Source organism: Octopus bimaculoides, chromosome 19 (genome assembly GCF_046866305.1).
Source record: "Octopus bimaculoides isolate indiv1 chromosome 19, ASM4686630v1, whole genome shotgun sequence".
NCBI lineage: Eukaryota > Metazoa > Mollusca > Cephalopoda > Octopoda > Octopodidae > Octopus > Octopus bimaculoides.
Window position 1 is genome coordinate 6,918,702 of NC_142946.1, and position 15,306 is coordinate 6,934,007.

A 15,306-nucleotide genomic window follows, 5' to 3' on the forward strand; every position below is an offset into this window, starting at 1 on the left:
CTATAAAACCGATCAATTACCATCGCACGTTATCCACACGGCGGTCTCGTTCCACACCGCAACCTTTCTCGTGCATTCTCTTCTTACCTACACACAGACACACCTGTCTGAAATGGTAGAAATTTCCTTGCCTATGCTTATTGTTTTTCCAGGTAACTCGATCGCCACGATGAACAAAAGCGACAACAAAATCGATTTCTTTAAACTAGGCCTCGTTTGGAGATTTTATATATATATATATATATTTATATATATATATATATATATATATATATATATATATATATATATTGGCATAACTACAGGGTTTACCCCCCCCCCAGACTTTGGGAGGTCATAACTTTCAGAAAAATGAATATTTTTTAATGAAATTTTCTATGCATATAGTATTTACTATGATATATATATATACACACACACTCACACATATTAGGAGAATAGTAACTTGTTATCTCTTATTCGGTTTTCTTAGTGTCTATTTTCATCTAATGGTCATGAATGTTGGCTAATGAATGACTGAAAGAGTAAAATCGCGAATACAAGCGGCCGAAATGGGATTCCTCCTCGACAGAGAGCGTAGCTCGGAGATCAGAGTCTCTCAGGTCGAACTGCTATTTCTCTGCATTGTGAGGTCATAGCTCCGGTATAACGGACGTCGCAGGACAAGATCGCAAAACGGATTCTTAAAACAGAGCCAAACCGGCAGGAAGCTGATGAGTAGACCAAGAGTGAGATGGTTGGATAATATCCATAGCCTTAGTTGATCACGTTTGAGAATTCAACCGGAAAGTATGACTCTTGTCCCATTCCCGAAACGGTGCGAGGAGAAAATAGATGGATAGGACAGTAATGAAGAATTCGTAACATTTCATGCTTCTTTTTTCCTTTCCTTCTTAGCCCCCCCCCGCCTCCTTATCTGGCAGCTCTGGTGCAGCAAAACACCTGTTCAACGGCGCTTCAGTTATGACCGTTCCGTCAGAACCATATTTGCCAGGTCAGACACTAGTGTAACCAGGACGAGAGCAAGCAGTGTATTCCCATTTTACGTAACGAGTGGGTTCGAATGAAAGTTGTCTATTAATTTTAGCAAATCAAAGATCGCCACCAGAGGTCACAACCACCACCACCACCACCACCACCACCCCTCTCAATCAACATCCCGAACAATTTACCCCCCCCCCACTCTTGATCAGACATTCTTTCTTCGTTACCGGTGTTGGACAAGTTTAAAAGCATTCCTAATTCTATCAAACATGACAATCTGTCCGGCCCCTTCACAATTGTTGCAAGCTCCTGCAGTCATGGAAAATATTGCCCTAATTTACTTCAGAAGACAGACAATGAAACAGGATGACACAAATAACATGCAGTACCTGCCCGGTCGCTCAACTTGCTAGAAATAGCAGCCAACCAAATACCACATGTTTGTGTGTGTGTGTGTGTGTGTGTGTGTGTGTTCGTTTGCCCCCCCCCCCATCGTTTAACAACTGGTGGTGTGTTTACGTTCCCATAACATAGCGGTTGGGCAAAAGGAACCGATAGAATAAGTACGAGGCTTTAAAAAAAAAAATAAAGTACTGGGGGTCGATTGGTTCAGCTAAAATTCTTCAAGGCGGTGCCCCAGCATGACCGCAGTCGAAAGACTGAAACAAGTTAAAGATTAAAAGATAAAAATTAAAATATAGGGGGGGGGGGGGTCGATAAGCTATCAACAATTCCACAAAGAGGTCACCGAGATAAGAAATTTTGCCGACCCCTGCATTAAGCAATGTAGGCCAAAACTCTGCTAAAAGAAAAACCGGAATGGTCAGCACCGGAATAGCTTGGGTTAATCTGGCGCTTATACAACCGTACACACGTAAACATAGTAACAAACACACGAACGAATGAACGCATACATACTTTCGTGCACACGAATGCAAACATACAGACACACACACACACAGAGACACATATCCGAACGCCTACACACACACAAACGCCGTCGAGAAATATTTTCCCATCGACCAAAAATCCAAGAATGATGGATGTAGAGGAATGTTGGAGTAACAGGTGAAGGTCAGTGTGAGAGAGACAGAGAGGGAATAAGTTTAAATGCTTAGTCTTTATTTTGGGTCGACATTGCCTTTTCATATCGACAAGGGGTGTTTTAATGTGGGCACATCACCTGCTAGAAACAAGAGTCAAATCTTTCAAAATCACATTACAGTCTTTAAATTTAAAAAAAAAAAAGAAAAAAAAAGGAAGGACATATTACATAATGCTGTGATATCCCAGCAATATACATAGAGAGTAACAATGTTAGCCCAGCAACATTGGAAGACGGACGTTAAACAATGATGACGATATAACCTGGCACCTTGTTGTATTTAAGAAGACCCATACACCACAGAAGTGTTAAGGCCGCTGCCCCCTGGTGGGGAGGATTGGCCTGCAAGGGTCCTGTACTGGTGCCGTGTAAAAAACAGTCGTGGTGTCACATAAAAGCACCCAGCACACACTATAAAGTGGTTGGCATTAGGAAGGGCATCCAGTCATAGAAACCAAACCAAATCAGACTGGAGCCTGGTGCAGCTCTCCAGCTCTGATCAAATCCTCCAATCCATACCAGCATGGACAACGGACATTAAATGATAACACACACACACATGACAGGGTCCACTCACAAGGCTTTGGTTGGCTCACAGCTATAAAAAATGACACTTCCCTAGGGTGCCATGCAGTGGGACTGAATTTGAAACCTTGTGGTTGGGAAGATAACATCATAACCACACAGCCACACCTGCACCCATAAACAATCTATACATAAATAAATAAATGCCACACAGAATTTCCATAAAGCTCATTTAAATGTCATTATGACAAAACAGAATTTTTCATTTCTTGACTCATTAATATCAGAACATTTAACATTCTCTTAATTGTTTTGATTGATTACATTTTATACTTATATCACTCATGCATAAGCAATAAGCATGTATCGAGCTATAAGCTTAAAAATTCTTATAATACCAAGGTCGTTATCAATTGGCATTTTTTATATCAGGTTATTAAGAATAAAATGTCCAATTTTGAACTGAAAGTTTATTTTACTTTATCTCAGCAAAAAGCAATGCAGTTAATCAAAGAATGCACCTATATTATCAACACATTTTGCCATTTTATTGGTAGCTTATTTATGCCAGCAGCGAAGAATTCTGGAGAGCAAGAGGTGATGAAATCACGAAAGGCTTTTTCGCATCTTCTTCAGATTTGAAGTTTTTTCTTTGCAAAATGTTATCTAATGCCTGGAAAACGTGACAATCAGTTGGTGCAAGGTCTGGTGAATATGGTGGATAACAGAGTACTTCCAAGTTCAGTTCCTGTAACTTGAGTAGCATTCTTTATGCTACATGTGGTTGAGTATTGTCTTGCAAGAGAATCGACCTGTCTCTATTAACCAATCTCGGTTGTTTAATTGCAAGTTCACTCATCATTTCATCCAATTGGTTGAGGTACACATCCGCTGTAATTGACCTACCAGGTCTCATGAAGCTGTAGTGGATGTCACCAGCGCTTGACCACCAAACTGACACCATTAGCTATTTTTGGTGAATATTCTTCTTTGGATTGTGTTTTGGTACTTTGTCTCTATCCAACCACCATGCAGAACGCTTGCTATTGTAGAAAAGAATCCATTTTTCATCACATCTAACAATATGATGCAAAAATGGTTACTTTTATGCCGTGACAGCAAAGAACAGCAAGTTTCATGATGACATGTCATTTGACGCTCATTCAGTTCGTGTGGTACCCACTTGTCCAGCTTCTTTACCATGTCAATTTGTTTCAGATGGTCCAATACAGTTGGAATTGAAACATCAAACTTTGCTGCTAACTCATGTGTGGTTCAAGATGTATCCATTTCCACTACAGTTTCCAGCTCATCATTATCCACCTTAGCCTCAGGCATGGGTTGGACGGTTTGACTGAGGACTGGCAAGCCAGGAGGCAGCACTGGGCTCCAATCTGATCTGGCAAGGTTTCTACAGCTGGATGCCCTTCTTACTACCAACTACTCTGAGAGTGTAGCAGGTACTTTTTGCATGCCACCGGCATGGGAGCCAGTCAGGGGGAACTGACATTCAAGCAGCACAATAATAATAATCCCTGGCATTGGAAGTGAAACAAATCCATAAAACGGCCAAAGTGAGTGTGGTACCTATTGTGATCGGTGCACTTGGGATCATCTCAGAAAGAGCAATATTCTGGTGTCAAAGCTGCAAATACTGAACTTCATAGGAAACATTCATTTGGCAAGCAATCCTTGGAACAGCTCAAGGAATGAGGAAAACGCTGCGTCTCTAAGCTGAGATGTGACATAGATAAATCAGAAGTGAATAATAATAATAATAATAATAATAATAATAACAATCTTCAGGCAAAGTTTAATGATTAACCCATCTGTTTCTAACATACAAAAACAACAAAAATTTTGGCAAGAAACTCTTTAATTTAATGATAAGAAATGCATCTCTGAAACAAGACAATTCTATTTCGAAACACTGAAATTGCTAAGAGACTTTCCAGCTATATAAATAAGAAACTTAAATATAAACACATCTACCCCAACCTATAAAAATTCAGCAATGTATGTGAAATGATCTGTGATAGCATTAAATAAGCAAACGACTTCAAGTAATAACTGCCTTCTATATTCATAGACTTTACAAACACCATTGCTGCTCTCTTTCTTTCCATTCTCGTCCCTTTAGGTCTCTCAACCTCATTTATCATCATTCTACTACTATTCTTGTTATTGTCGCCAATACACCTAAGTTTGTTACCTTAGAATAAAACTTGTTTGAGAGATTGCATTGCATACATACATTATATATATATATATATATATATATATATATATATATATATATATAAAGATAAAACTTACTTGCAAATGGACGCGTAGCGTTCGATAATATAATACAAATGAAATATGAACATATGCATATCCGTGTACAGGCCGTCAAAAAACGTGGGCAAAAAAGGAACGGGAACATAAACAAAGCATAAAAAATAGACTTATTTTTACGGACAACAGAATGTGTGTGTGTGTGTAGATGGGGTTCAAACTCATGCTGTGTCCCCCTGAGGTACATCTGCTTAATTCAGATGTTATACTTCTGTGAGGTCTGCATAATATTTTGTCGTATCTTTCACTTGTCTCAGTCATTTGACTGCGGCCATGCTGGGGCACTGCCTTGAAGGATTTTAGCTGAACAAATTGACCCCAGCACCTTTTATTTTCTAAAGCCCAGTACTTATCAGGAACTTTTGTTGAACCGCTAAGTTACGGGTCATAAACACACCAGCACCAGTTATCAAGTAGTGGGTGGTGGGGAACACACACATAGATATATACATATATATACGACGGGCTTCTTTCAGTTTCTGTCTACCAAATCCACTCACGAGGCTTTAGTTGGCCAGAGGCAAAAGTAGAAGATACTTGCCCAAGGTGCCACGCAGTGGGACTGAACCCGGAACTGTGTGGTTGGAAAGCAAGCTTCTTACCACACAGTCACACCTGCGCCTTATAAGGGTCGAAAATTTTGGAAAATACTTTTTAGCAGGATAATTACACATCAAAATAGGAGATTGGAAAAAAATGTTTGCCATGTATATGTGGAGGGGGGGTAGATAGATAGATAGATAGATATGCATCATTCTCTCTCCCTTTTTCTATATTATCGGTTTTTATTCTTTATTCTCCCTTCCAACTATCTTATAAGACTCCTAATAACTAACTATATATAAATGCTTCATCCGAGAGTAAATTTTATATTATTTGATTCTCTTGCTGAAGAATTTCCTAATAGATGTCTTACATGTTTCTTCTACATGTACAATTTTGTAATTCCTATGCAAATGAAAACATGAAATGGTGAATAAATGATACGCTTTTTTCCAATCTCCTGTTTTGATATATGATATCATCATCATCATCATCATCGTCGTTTAACGTCTGCTTTCCATGCTAGCATGGGTTGGACAATTTGACTGAGGACTGGTGAAACCAGATGGCAACACCAGGCTCCAATCTGATTTGGCTGAGTTTCTACAGCTGGATATCATATATATATATATATATATACACACATGATGGTGGGTTAGCTGGCTGAAACTTTTAAACCATTATTGTTGCTATTCTTGTTAAAGAATAAATTTGTATTAATCTTTCAGCTTAATGTAAAATTGTTTTTCTTATAAACAAACATATATATAGCAGTCAATGACTATCCACAGACTAATTTTGTAAATACATTTCATAGAATTAACTTTTTTTTTCTTTTAGTCAATAACCGGATGAAACAGGGAAAAAAAAACCAATAAAACAAAGCAAAAACATAGTAACTGGATATATTGTTACTGGTTGAATAATTAATTAACTGTAATTAATAGCACATAACTTATGAAACTAGCACGGCGAGAAAAATTTTTTTTAAAGTTCCATTACTGCTTTTGTTTTGTTCCTCAAAATATTTCTATAACAGGTATGGGTGTGCGATTAAGAAAATTACTTCTCAAGTAAGTGGTCAAGGATTTGATCACATTCTATAGCACTTTACGCATGTGTCTTCTACTATATCCTCAGACTGACCAATACCTTGTGAGTGAATCTGGCAGAAACTGTATAGAATCTCATCTATCTATACACACACACACACAATATATCTCTTCTGCAAGTTTCAGTGGCCTGAGATCGTCCCTCAGTACTTCATCCTGGTGCCTTGTTGTATTCAAGAAGACCGATTCTCCACAGTAGAAATATGTATGCCGCTTTCCCTGTTGAAGAGGATTGGGGGCTGCAAGAGCCCTGTGCTAGTGTCACGTAAAAAGCACTCGTACTTGCACCATGTAAAAAGCTCTTGCGCCAGTGACACATTATTAGCACACAGAAAAATAAACACTCTGTAAAGTGATTGGTTTTAGGAAGGGCATCCAGCTGTAGAAACCCAGCCAAATCAGACTGGAACCTAGTAGAGCTCTCCAGCTGGCCAGTTCCAGTCAAACTGTCCAACCCATGCCAGCGTGGAAAACGGACATTAAAGGATGATGATATATTTAGGGTGGCCCAAAAGTAGGTTTACAGTTATCACATAGGCACTTTAAATTTCTTTTAAAACATTTTATTACATTTAAATTTCTATCTTACAAACTGAAAAGGGAGCTTGACAAAATTAAACTAAATTAGCATAGAATAATGGTTTCATATATTTTTTATAATTAAGATCTAAACTGTTAATATATGAATGCAAAAGAGACAGTCAAATAACTGTAAAGCTACTTTTGGGCCATCCTGTATATGTTTCTATGTCTGCTTGTCTGTGTTTGTCACACACGCACCCCACTCCACTCCACCACTTGACAAACAGGCATCGGTTTCCATGGTTCAGCAAAAGAGTCTGATAGAATAAGTACCAGAAAAGAAAAATAAACATAAGAACTGGAGTCGAATTTTTTAAACTAAATCTCTTAAGGCAGTGCTCCAGCATGGCTGCAGTCCAACGACTGAAACAAATTTAAAAATTAAAAACACTTTCCATTGCTTCCACAGAATTTTAAAGCACCAAAGTACACGGACTTGTGAGAGGAGTCAATCATCTTCGTCAACTTGCACTCAAATATGGAAACTATTTGCCTGATCATATTTCAATCATCATCATCGTTTAACGTCCGCCTTCCATGCTAGCATGGGTTGGACGATTTGACTGAGGACTGGTGAAACCGGATGGCAACACCAGGCTCCAGTCTGATTTGGCAGAGTTTCTACAGCTGGATGCCCTTCCTAACGCCAACCACTTGTTGATGAAATCTCTTGGAGTCATTAATCAGCTGCTACTGGTTTTAGTTTTCTTAATTTTTAGATGGAAATTCTATTTATATTTTAAATTTCATCTTCATCCTCATTGTTTAACATATACTTTTCCATGTTTGCATACATCAGGGCAGAGTTTTTTGGGGTTTTTACATTGGCCAGATGCCCTTTTTATCACCAAACCCACTTGCTTTTAAGTGAGGTGATAAACTCACACTCAATCAAACAAACAGCCTCCACATGTTTTTATGTGGAGAACAGGAAACAAATGATATCATCAGGAAACCATTGCTATACAAACCAGATGCTCTACAAGTGTGTCATCATCATCATCGTTTAACATCCGCTTTCCATGCTAGCATGGGTTGGACGATTTGACTGAGGACTGGTGAAGCAGATGGCGACACCAGGCTCCAGTCCGATTTAGCAGAGTTTCTACAGCTGGATGCCATGTATGTATTTATATCATCATCATTTAACATCCATTTTCCATGCTGGCATGGGCTGAACACTTTGACAGGAGCTGGTAAGGGGCCAGGGACTGCATCAGGCTCCTTTATTTGTTCTGGCATGGCTTTCTTTCCAAATGCTAAGCACTTTACAGAGTGTAAAGGGTTGCTTTTTACGCGACACCAGCACTGGTGATTTTTTTCTTTAATTTTTATGTTGCACCAGCACCGGTATTAATTCTGTTGTGGAGGACAGGTTTTCTTGAGTATAAGGACAGGTCTTGTATGTATGTGTGTGTATGTATATATAAATATACACACATGAAGAGGATGGATGAGGAGCAGATGGCAAGGAGGGTGAAGACAGAAGTGGCAGGCAACAGAACCAGAGGCAGACCTCAGTTTGTGTGAATGGATGGAATGAGGAAAGCTTTGGTGGTTGGAGGTGTTGGAATGAGAGAGGCAAGAGGGTTTATAAATGATAGGAAAACTTGGAGAGTGTTTGTGGACGGACGAGTGAATTTGATATTGCTCAAAAGAGAACGAAACCAGCATGATGCTGGTGGGGGTAAACCAGCATATGCTGTTGGGCCCCGCTGTTGATATTGGGGGTTGTGTTCTATGCCTTGACCTGAGCATAGGACAGGGCTCGCTTCTTTGAGTTGGGAAGTGAATGGAATGCCTGATGTGTGTCTTGCTGTGGCTACTCCCCACTAAAAAAATGGGGAATAGGCCTGAATATATATATATATATATATATATATATAGCAAGTTCGATGGCAGCTATTTAAGATATCATATGCAAAAATTAGGTTTACATTGGCGTTAGGAAGGGCATCCAGCTGTAGAAACTGCCAGATCAGATTGGAGCCTGGTGCAGCCTTCTGGCTTGCCAGTCCTCAGTCAAATCGTCCAACCCATGCTAGCATGGAAAGCGGATGTTAAACAACGACAATGATGATGATTATATATTCCAAACCCTTTCAGGGTTGATAAAATAAATACCAGTAGACCACTGGGGTCAATGTAATCAACTTAACCCTTCTCTAAAATTGCTGGCCTTGTGCCAAAATTTGAAACCAACATATATCCCATACTCGTTAACTGACATTTTTTTTTAAATGCTACCATATATGTGTGTCTATAAGTAATTATAAACCAACAGCTCCATATATTTGTAGGCAAAACATATATTTGAGTAAACACATTGCTTGACTTATCTTTTATTTTTATGTATTATAATAAAGCAGATCACAGCCCCCAACCCCACGTTTTGTGGGAGAGAGGCACAATACATCAGGTTCAACACCACCACTTGGCTAATTGGTGACTTGTTCTGTTGCAAAGCATTCAAATCATTCTTATGACAGGAGGTTACTGTGACCTCGCATCCTCTACACTCCCCTACATGTCAAAAACTAAAACCAAATTCTCTCTTTTTTAATTTTTTCCTCCCCCAATCTGACATAGACCCTCTCTACATCACTTCTTACTAACATTCAATCAACACATGCTATACCTCATTGATGTAGCGGCTGTATGGTAAGAAGCTTGCTTCCCAACGATGTGGTTCTGGGTTCAGCCCCACTCTGTGGTACTTTGGACAGCAAGTGTTTTCTACTAATAAACTCAAGCCAATCAAAGCCTTGTGAGCAGATATGGTACACAGAAGCCAAAAGAAATCCATCGTATGTGTGTGTGTGTGTGTGTGTGTGTGTGTGTATAAATATATATATATATATATATATATATAAGCGCAGGAGTGGCTGTGTGGTACGAAGCTTGCTTACCAACCACATGGTTCCGGGTTCAGTCCCACTGTGTGGCACCTTGGGCAAGTGTCTTCTACTATAGCCTTGGGCCAACCAAAGCCTTGTGAGTGGATCTGGTAAATGGAAACTGAAAGAAGTCCATCGTATATATGTGTGATATAACAGTAGTTGGCAGGGTCAGAGGGGTTGCCGTTGTTTGGAATGGGATACACTACAGTAAGTATATCTCTAAGGGTTTGAATATAAGGGCTAGTTCTGGGGTAGATAGTTTGAAAGGACAGGGCTGGTGGCCATGCTGGGCCACTGCCTTGAAAGGTCAAGCTTGAACAAATCAACCCCAGTGGTGGTAGTAGTAGTGGGGGCAGATACAAAAACACACACACATTCTTTTATTTGTTTGTCGCTATGCTGGAGCACCACCTTTTAGTTAAGCAAACCGACCCCCAGGACTTATTCTATTGGTCTATTTTGCCGAACCACTATGTTACGGGGACATAAATACACCTTTTTAATTCACTCGCCCTCAGTTGGCTCCCACACTACTCGAAACAATCTAGTGAAAGTAGTGTTGTTGCCTCAGACACCAGCAAAGCTTTTGTCCATGTCTGACACAAGTTTCTTGTAAAAACTGCCCCTCAAGAGGTTTCTCCCATCACCAGGCTTGGTCACTTCCTGTCAGACTGCACCATCACAGCAAATGTTGACAGAGCTCTCTCTCTCTCTCTCTGACCTGTATCATCAACCTGGGTGTGTGCTTTAAGCTTTCATTTTGTCCCTTACACTCTTTGTCCTATTACATCAAGTTACCACCACCTTCAATGACCCCCACCCCATTCCTTCCCCTCTTCATTTCTCCCTAACATTTCACACACAAGTATGAGCCACATGATCCAAATCTTCACTCCACCCATCCACACAAACCTCTAAATTACTTAAGTTTTTCAATTCAGTGTAGAAAAAAAAAAAGAAAAGAAAAAGAATCCGAATAAATCTCCTGGATGTGAATGGACTTGGAAAAAGCCTTTTCGGAATCGATAACCAAAGCAGCAGACGCCTACTTCGGTCTATGTGAGTGATCATTATTATTATTATTGTTGCATCACTGAAGACTGGATCTTTGATTTCGACAGTACCAGACATCAAACATCTCTTTATAGGCTTTTCTTTTTGTTTAGATCGTAACTGGGCCTCGTAGTAGGGTAAAGAAATCAAGAGATTTGTTTTGGTTTCTCTCCAATCGAAATCCGAAAACCTTGAGAACGAGACAAGTCAATAGGTTCACCGGACCAATATGCGCTTATAAAGCACTAAATGTGTTTGCACCAAAAACCACAAACATACAAGTTGTGTGTAACTCACTATCTCTCTCTCTCTCTACCTTCCAACATGTGTATATGTAAAACATCGATAATTATCGATGTTTTAAATTCAATCACGCCGTTGAAATCTTTGAGAATAACAGGAGATGAAAAAATAACAATAATTCGCAATTTGTTGCTTCTTGCATTTACAACATCATATTCATTCATTCACACAAATATATATATATATATATATATATATATATATATGTATATATATATATATATATATAAAACAAATAATAAATGAGTATATGCATATATACGTACAGGTATGTGCATACCTACGTCTACCTGTATATATAGGTGCATATCTGGGTACAGGACATTGCAAACAAAACGTAGACAAGAAAATAATAATAACCAGAGTACAGAAAACACACAAGCCACATAGAGAACATTTTCCTTCATCAGCTACCCCCATTTTAACACCGGCGTTTCGAAGAGTTATATATATATATACGTGTGTGTGTGGGTACACTCAATCAAATACGGCATCAAAATAGACGGTGGTGACCCGGTTTCGATTTGAAGTCCAGAATTACATTTAGTTCCACATTCACCGTGAATACAGCTACATGGGAAGACGTGTACGGTAAAGATTCTCCCCACTACCTCAATATTTCATGTTTTACGCTTATTTACACACATCCAGCGACGAGGAGGAGATAGCTACCGGTGAGTTAAGAGCTTGCGATCCTAATTTTCAATCCAGAATATTTCAACATAATACCTACATTTATCTAGTTAACTACTACTTTTAGGAAAGGCATGAATACCACAAGTTTACATGTCTTTATTTGAACAGACAACAAAATCTATTCGATGTAATCATCACTAAGAGTCAATTAATTTAAAACTAAAGACCAAATTGAGAAATTCACCAACAGATATATATGCCAGGGACGAAAATTTCAGTTTAGTTTCGGCGCTAATACCACTGAGAAAAGGCATGAAGGCCAAACATTCTCATTTCATAATTCTATATATAATAATAATAAAAAATGTGATCTTGAAGTCATTGTGTAGCCGTGAGATTTTCACTGAAACCGAAATAAACATGAAACGGTTTCAATTCCCAGCAGGGACTGCTTTCAGTTCGATAATCAATCACAACTTCATATGTTCCGTATTTTCCCCCACCCCCGACCCTGTCTCCTCTCTCCAACATAAACCATTTTTGTTTTCTTTAAATCTTCCTGATTTCCCAAGTCAATAAAATAATGGTTTAGATTCCCCGTGAAAACGGGGATTCTTCCAATGTGCGTGTGTGTGTGTGCAGTCGATTAGATGATTTCTGGTCAAATACATCCCAACCTTTAGAATCCCATCTTAAATTCTATCCTCAGTTACATCTCCAATGTAGCCCTTTATTTAGACGATGGGAGGGCGTGATTTGAAGAGCTTTCTGCTGCTAGTCTTAGCAAGTCGAACAACCAATCTTCTTTGGCTCTATATATATATATATATATATATATATATATATATATATATATATATATAATAATTTTCCCAGAGGATGTAGCAACCGTTACCAATATAGCATAAGAATATGAAAATTTAAAAGTTTAAAAACCTTTTATATATATATATATATATATATATATATATATATATATATATATATATATATATATATATATATATATATATGCGTACGAGTGTGCGTATGTGTGTGTGTTGAAACAATGTCAGTTTAGCGACCTAAGTGTACATTGATTTCTTAGAATGGCACCAAGCCATCATAGATTCGCAGAGAAGGGTGAGCGTTTGAACTTATTTTATCGATCTCAGTGAGACGAAGCACAAAGTCGACCTCTGTGAGATTTGAACCCCCAAAAAATTACGCTCGTAAATCTCAGAATGTGCGAAACAAACCCCACGAACAAGGCTCATTCAATCCGTCTGTTTGTGTATGTATATATATGTATATATGTGTATGTGTAAATATATATTGTGTGCTTATATTTCGCCAAGACTGCTTCAAAATATGTCCTAACACATACAAATACACACAGCCATATATACTGAAGATAAGTTATCTTATTTTATTTTATTCCCAAAATAGAAGATAGATTAATAGATCCAAACACAAACACACAGATGGAAAGGGTGTGTGACTGTATACGCGCGCGCGAATGCGTGTGCGCGTGTTATACATGAACATTCTTACTCTTTGTATCTTATTAACAAAGTGCGTTTCTAGCAGGTATCTATCCAGATGAAATATGTTAAATAAACAAAAAAAAAAACGATACACGGAATACAAAACGTAACCAATGAACATTAAAATCTCAATTGAGACACAACTACACCTCTACATCTACATACATACATACATATATATATATATATGTATGTATGTATACGTGTGTGCGCGCACACATTGCAGGTAAAAAAAAATGATGGAATCCAAAGAATATAGACAACCGTTTATCGAACACGAACTGGAAACAAGTCGATTACGCCAATACCGACAAATACACACATATTTCCAAATGAGGGGGAAATGGTCATGTTGCCAGTTTAGCCAATAAAGTTTAGCACAAACCAAAGATCCCCAAAATGTCCAATGCCATTCCCTGCATATTTGGTTATATATATATATATATATATATATAGTGTGTGTGTATGTATGTAATATACACAGATATATTCCATTCTTATTGTTATGAATTGATTTTGGTTTCACAGAAATTAGGAATTCTTTGTTAGTTTGTTCTTTTTTTCTTTTTAGGTGATAAAACATGTTGAGATAAAAAAAAAAACCGATGGAGAAAGTATGTTTAGTAAATTTCCTACAAGTGATGTCGACAAGCAAAACTACAATGCATAGCATGGGAAACAAAAACAGAAATTACATTGCGAACAGTTTGTGTATATACACACACACACACATATATATATATATACAAATATATATACGAAATACAAACATATAGTTTTAGGGAAAAGAACCAAGGTTCATTGAGTTTTTACCTGTAATTTTGGATTCTGTCCCTATTATATATATATATATATATATATATGCATGCATATTGCGAGCAGAGTGTGTGTGTATATACATATATATATATACATACACACATACACTCTGCTCGCAATATGCATGCATATACACACATATATGTACATAAATGCATTACATAAACACACACACATATATGTACATACATAAATGCATTACACGCACACACATATATATATATATATATATAGACATAAATGCATTACATACACACACACATATATATGTACATACATACACATACGTATTCCATCCTTATTTCCGTTTATTATCAATGGGTAATTTTTTTCGTAGGAAATTAAAGTCGGACTCGTTCTAAAACAAAACATCTGGAAACACTAGAAACATATATACGTGCACAAGGGTAAATCGAAGTATCTATTACCTTGACAGAGCCAGGCGTTAATCCTTCGGTTTTCAATCCCCATGGTAGCCTTTCAGCCATGTTGATTTGTTCTCTATCACACTCTTAACACGACTAACATACTGAGCTATAACACCGTCTCTATATCACTCTGTGTCTTTCTCTCTCACATACAGCCGCCGATTTATTATCACCATCGAAAGCATATACAAGAATTAGTGCTTGATACTGTGTAATTAAATAATCTTGTTTATTTTTATTTAATGCTAATTCAAAATCATTTCGTATAAGTGATTGTAGTTTTTTTCATCTACGACACTAAAACTTCCTTGTTCATTAACATTCTAAAATGGTTTCTCTTCCTCTCAGACACTGAAACTAAAAGTTAGCCTTTTTTTTATTAAGAATAAATATTTATAAAATTTCATAAATACTTTGTATTATTTACTGTTAAATATCATTTAATATTTTCAT

The 15,306-nt window shown here is 37.7% G+C and overlaps 1 protein-coding gene across 2 annotated transcripts in view; it reads right to left on the reverse strand.

Annotated features, from left to right (window-relative positions):
* The window catches only part of LOC106873080 (U2 snRNP-associated SURP motif-containing protein), a 67,992-nt gene extending 53,044 nt beyond the window's left edge, over positions 1-14,948 (reverse strand). For both annotated transcript variants that reach the window (XM_089366562.1, XM_089366561.1), the window contains exon 1: positions 14,854-14,948. In XM_089366562.1, the coding sequence (XP_089222688.1) occupies positions 14,854-14,913 (60 nt within the window). In that variant the 5' untranslated portion in view covers positions 14,914-14,948. The remainder of the gene's footprint in view (positions 1-14,853) is intronic.
* Between the last annotated feature and the right edge of the window lie 358 nt (positions 14,949-15,306).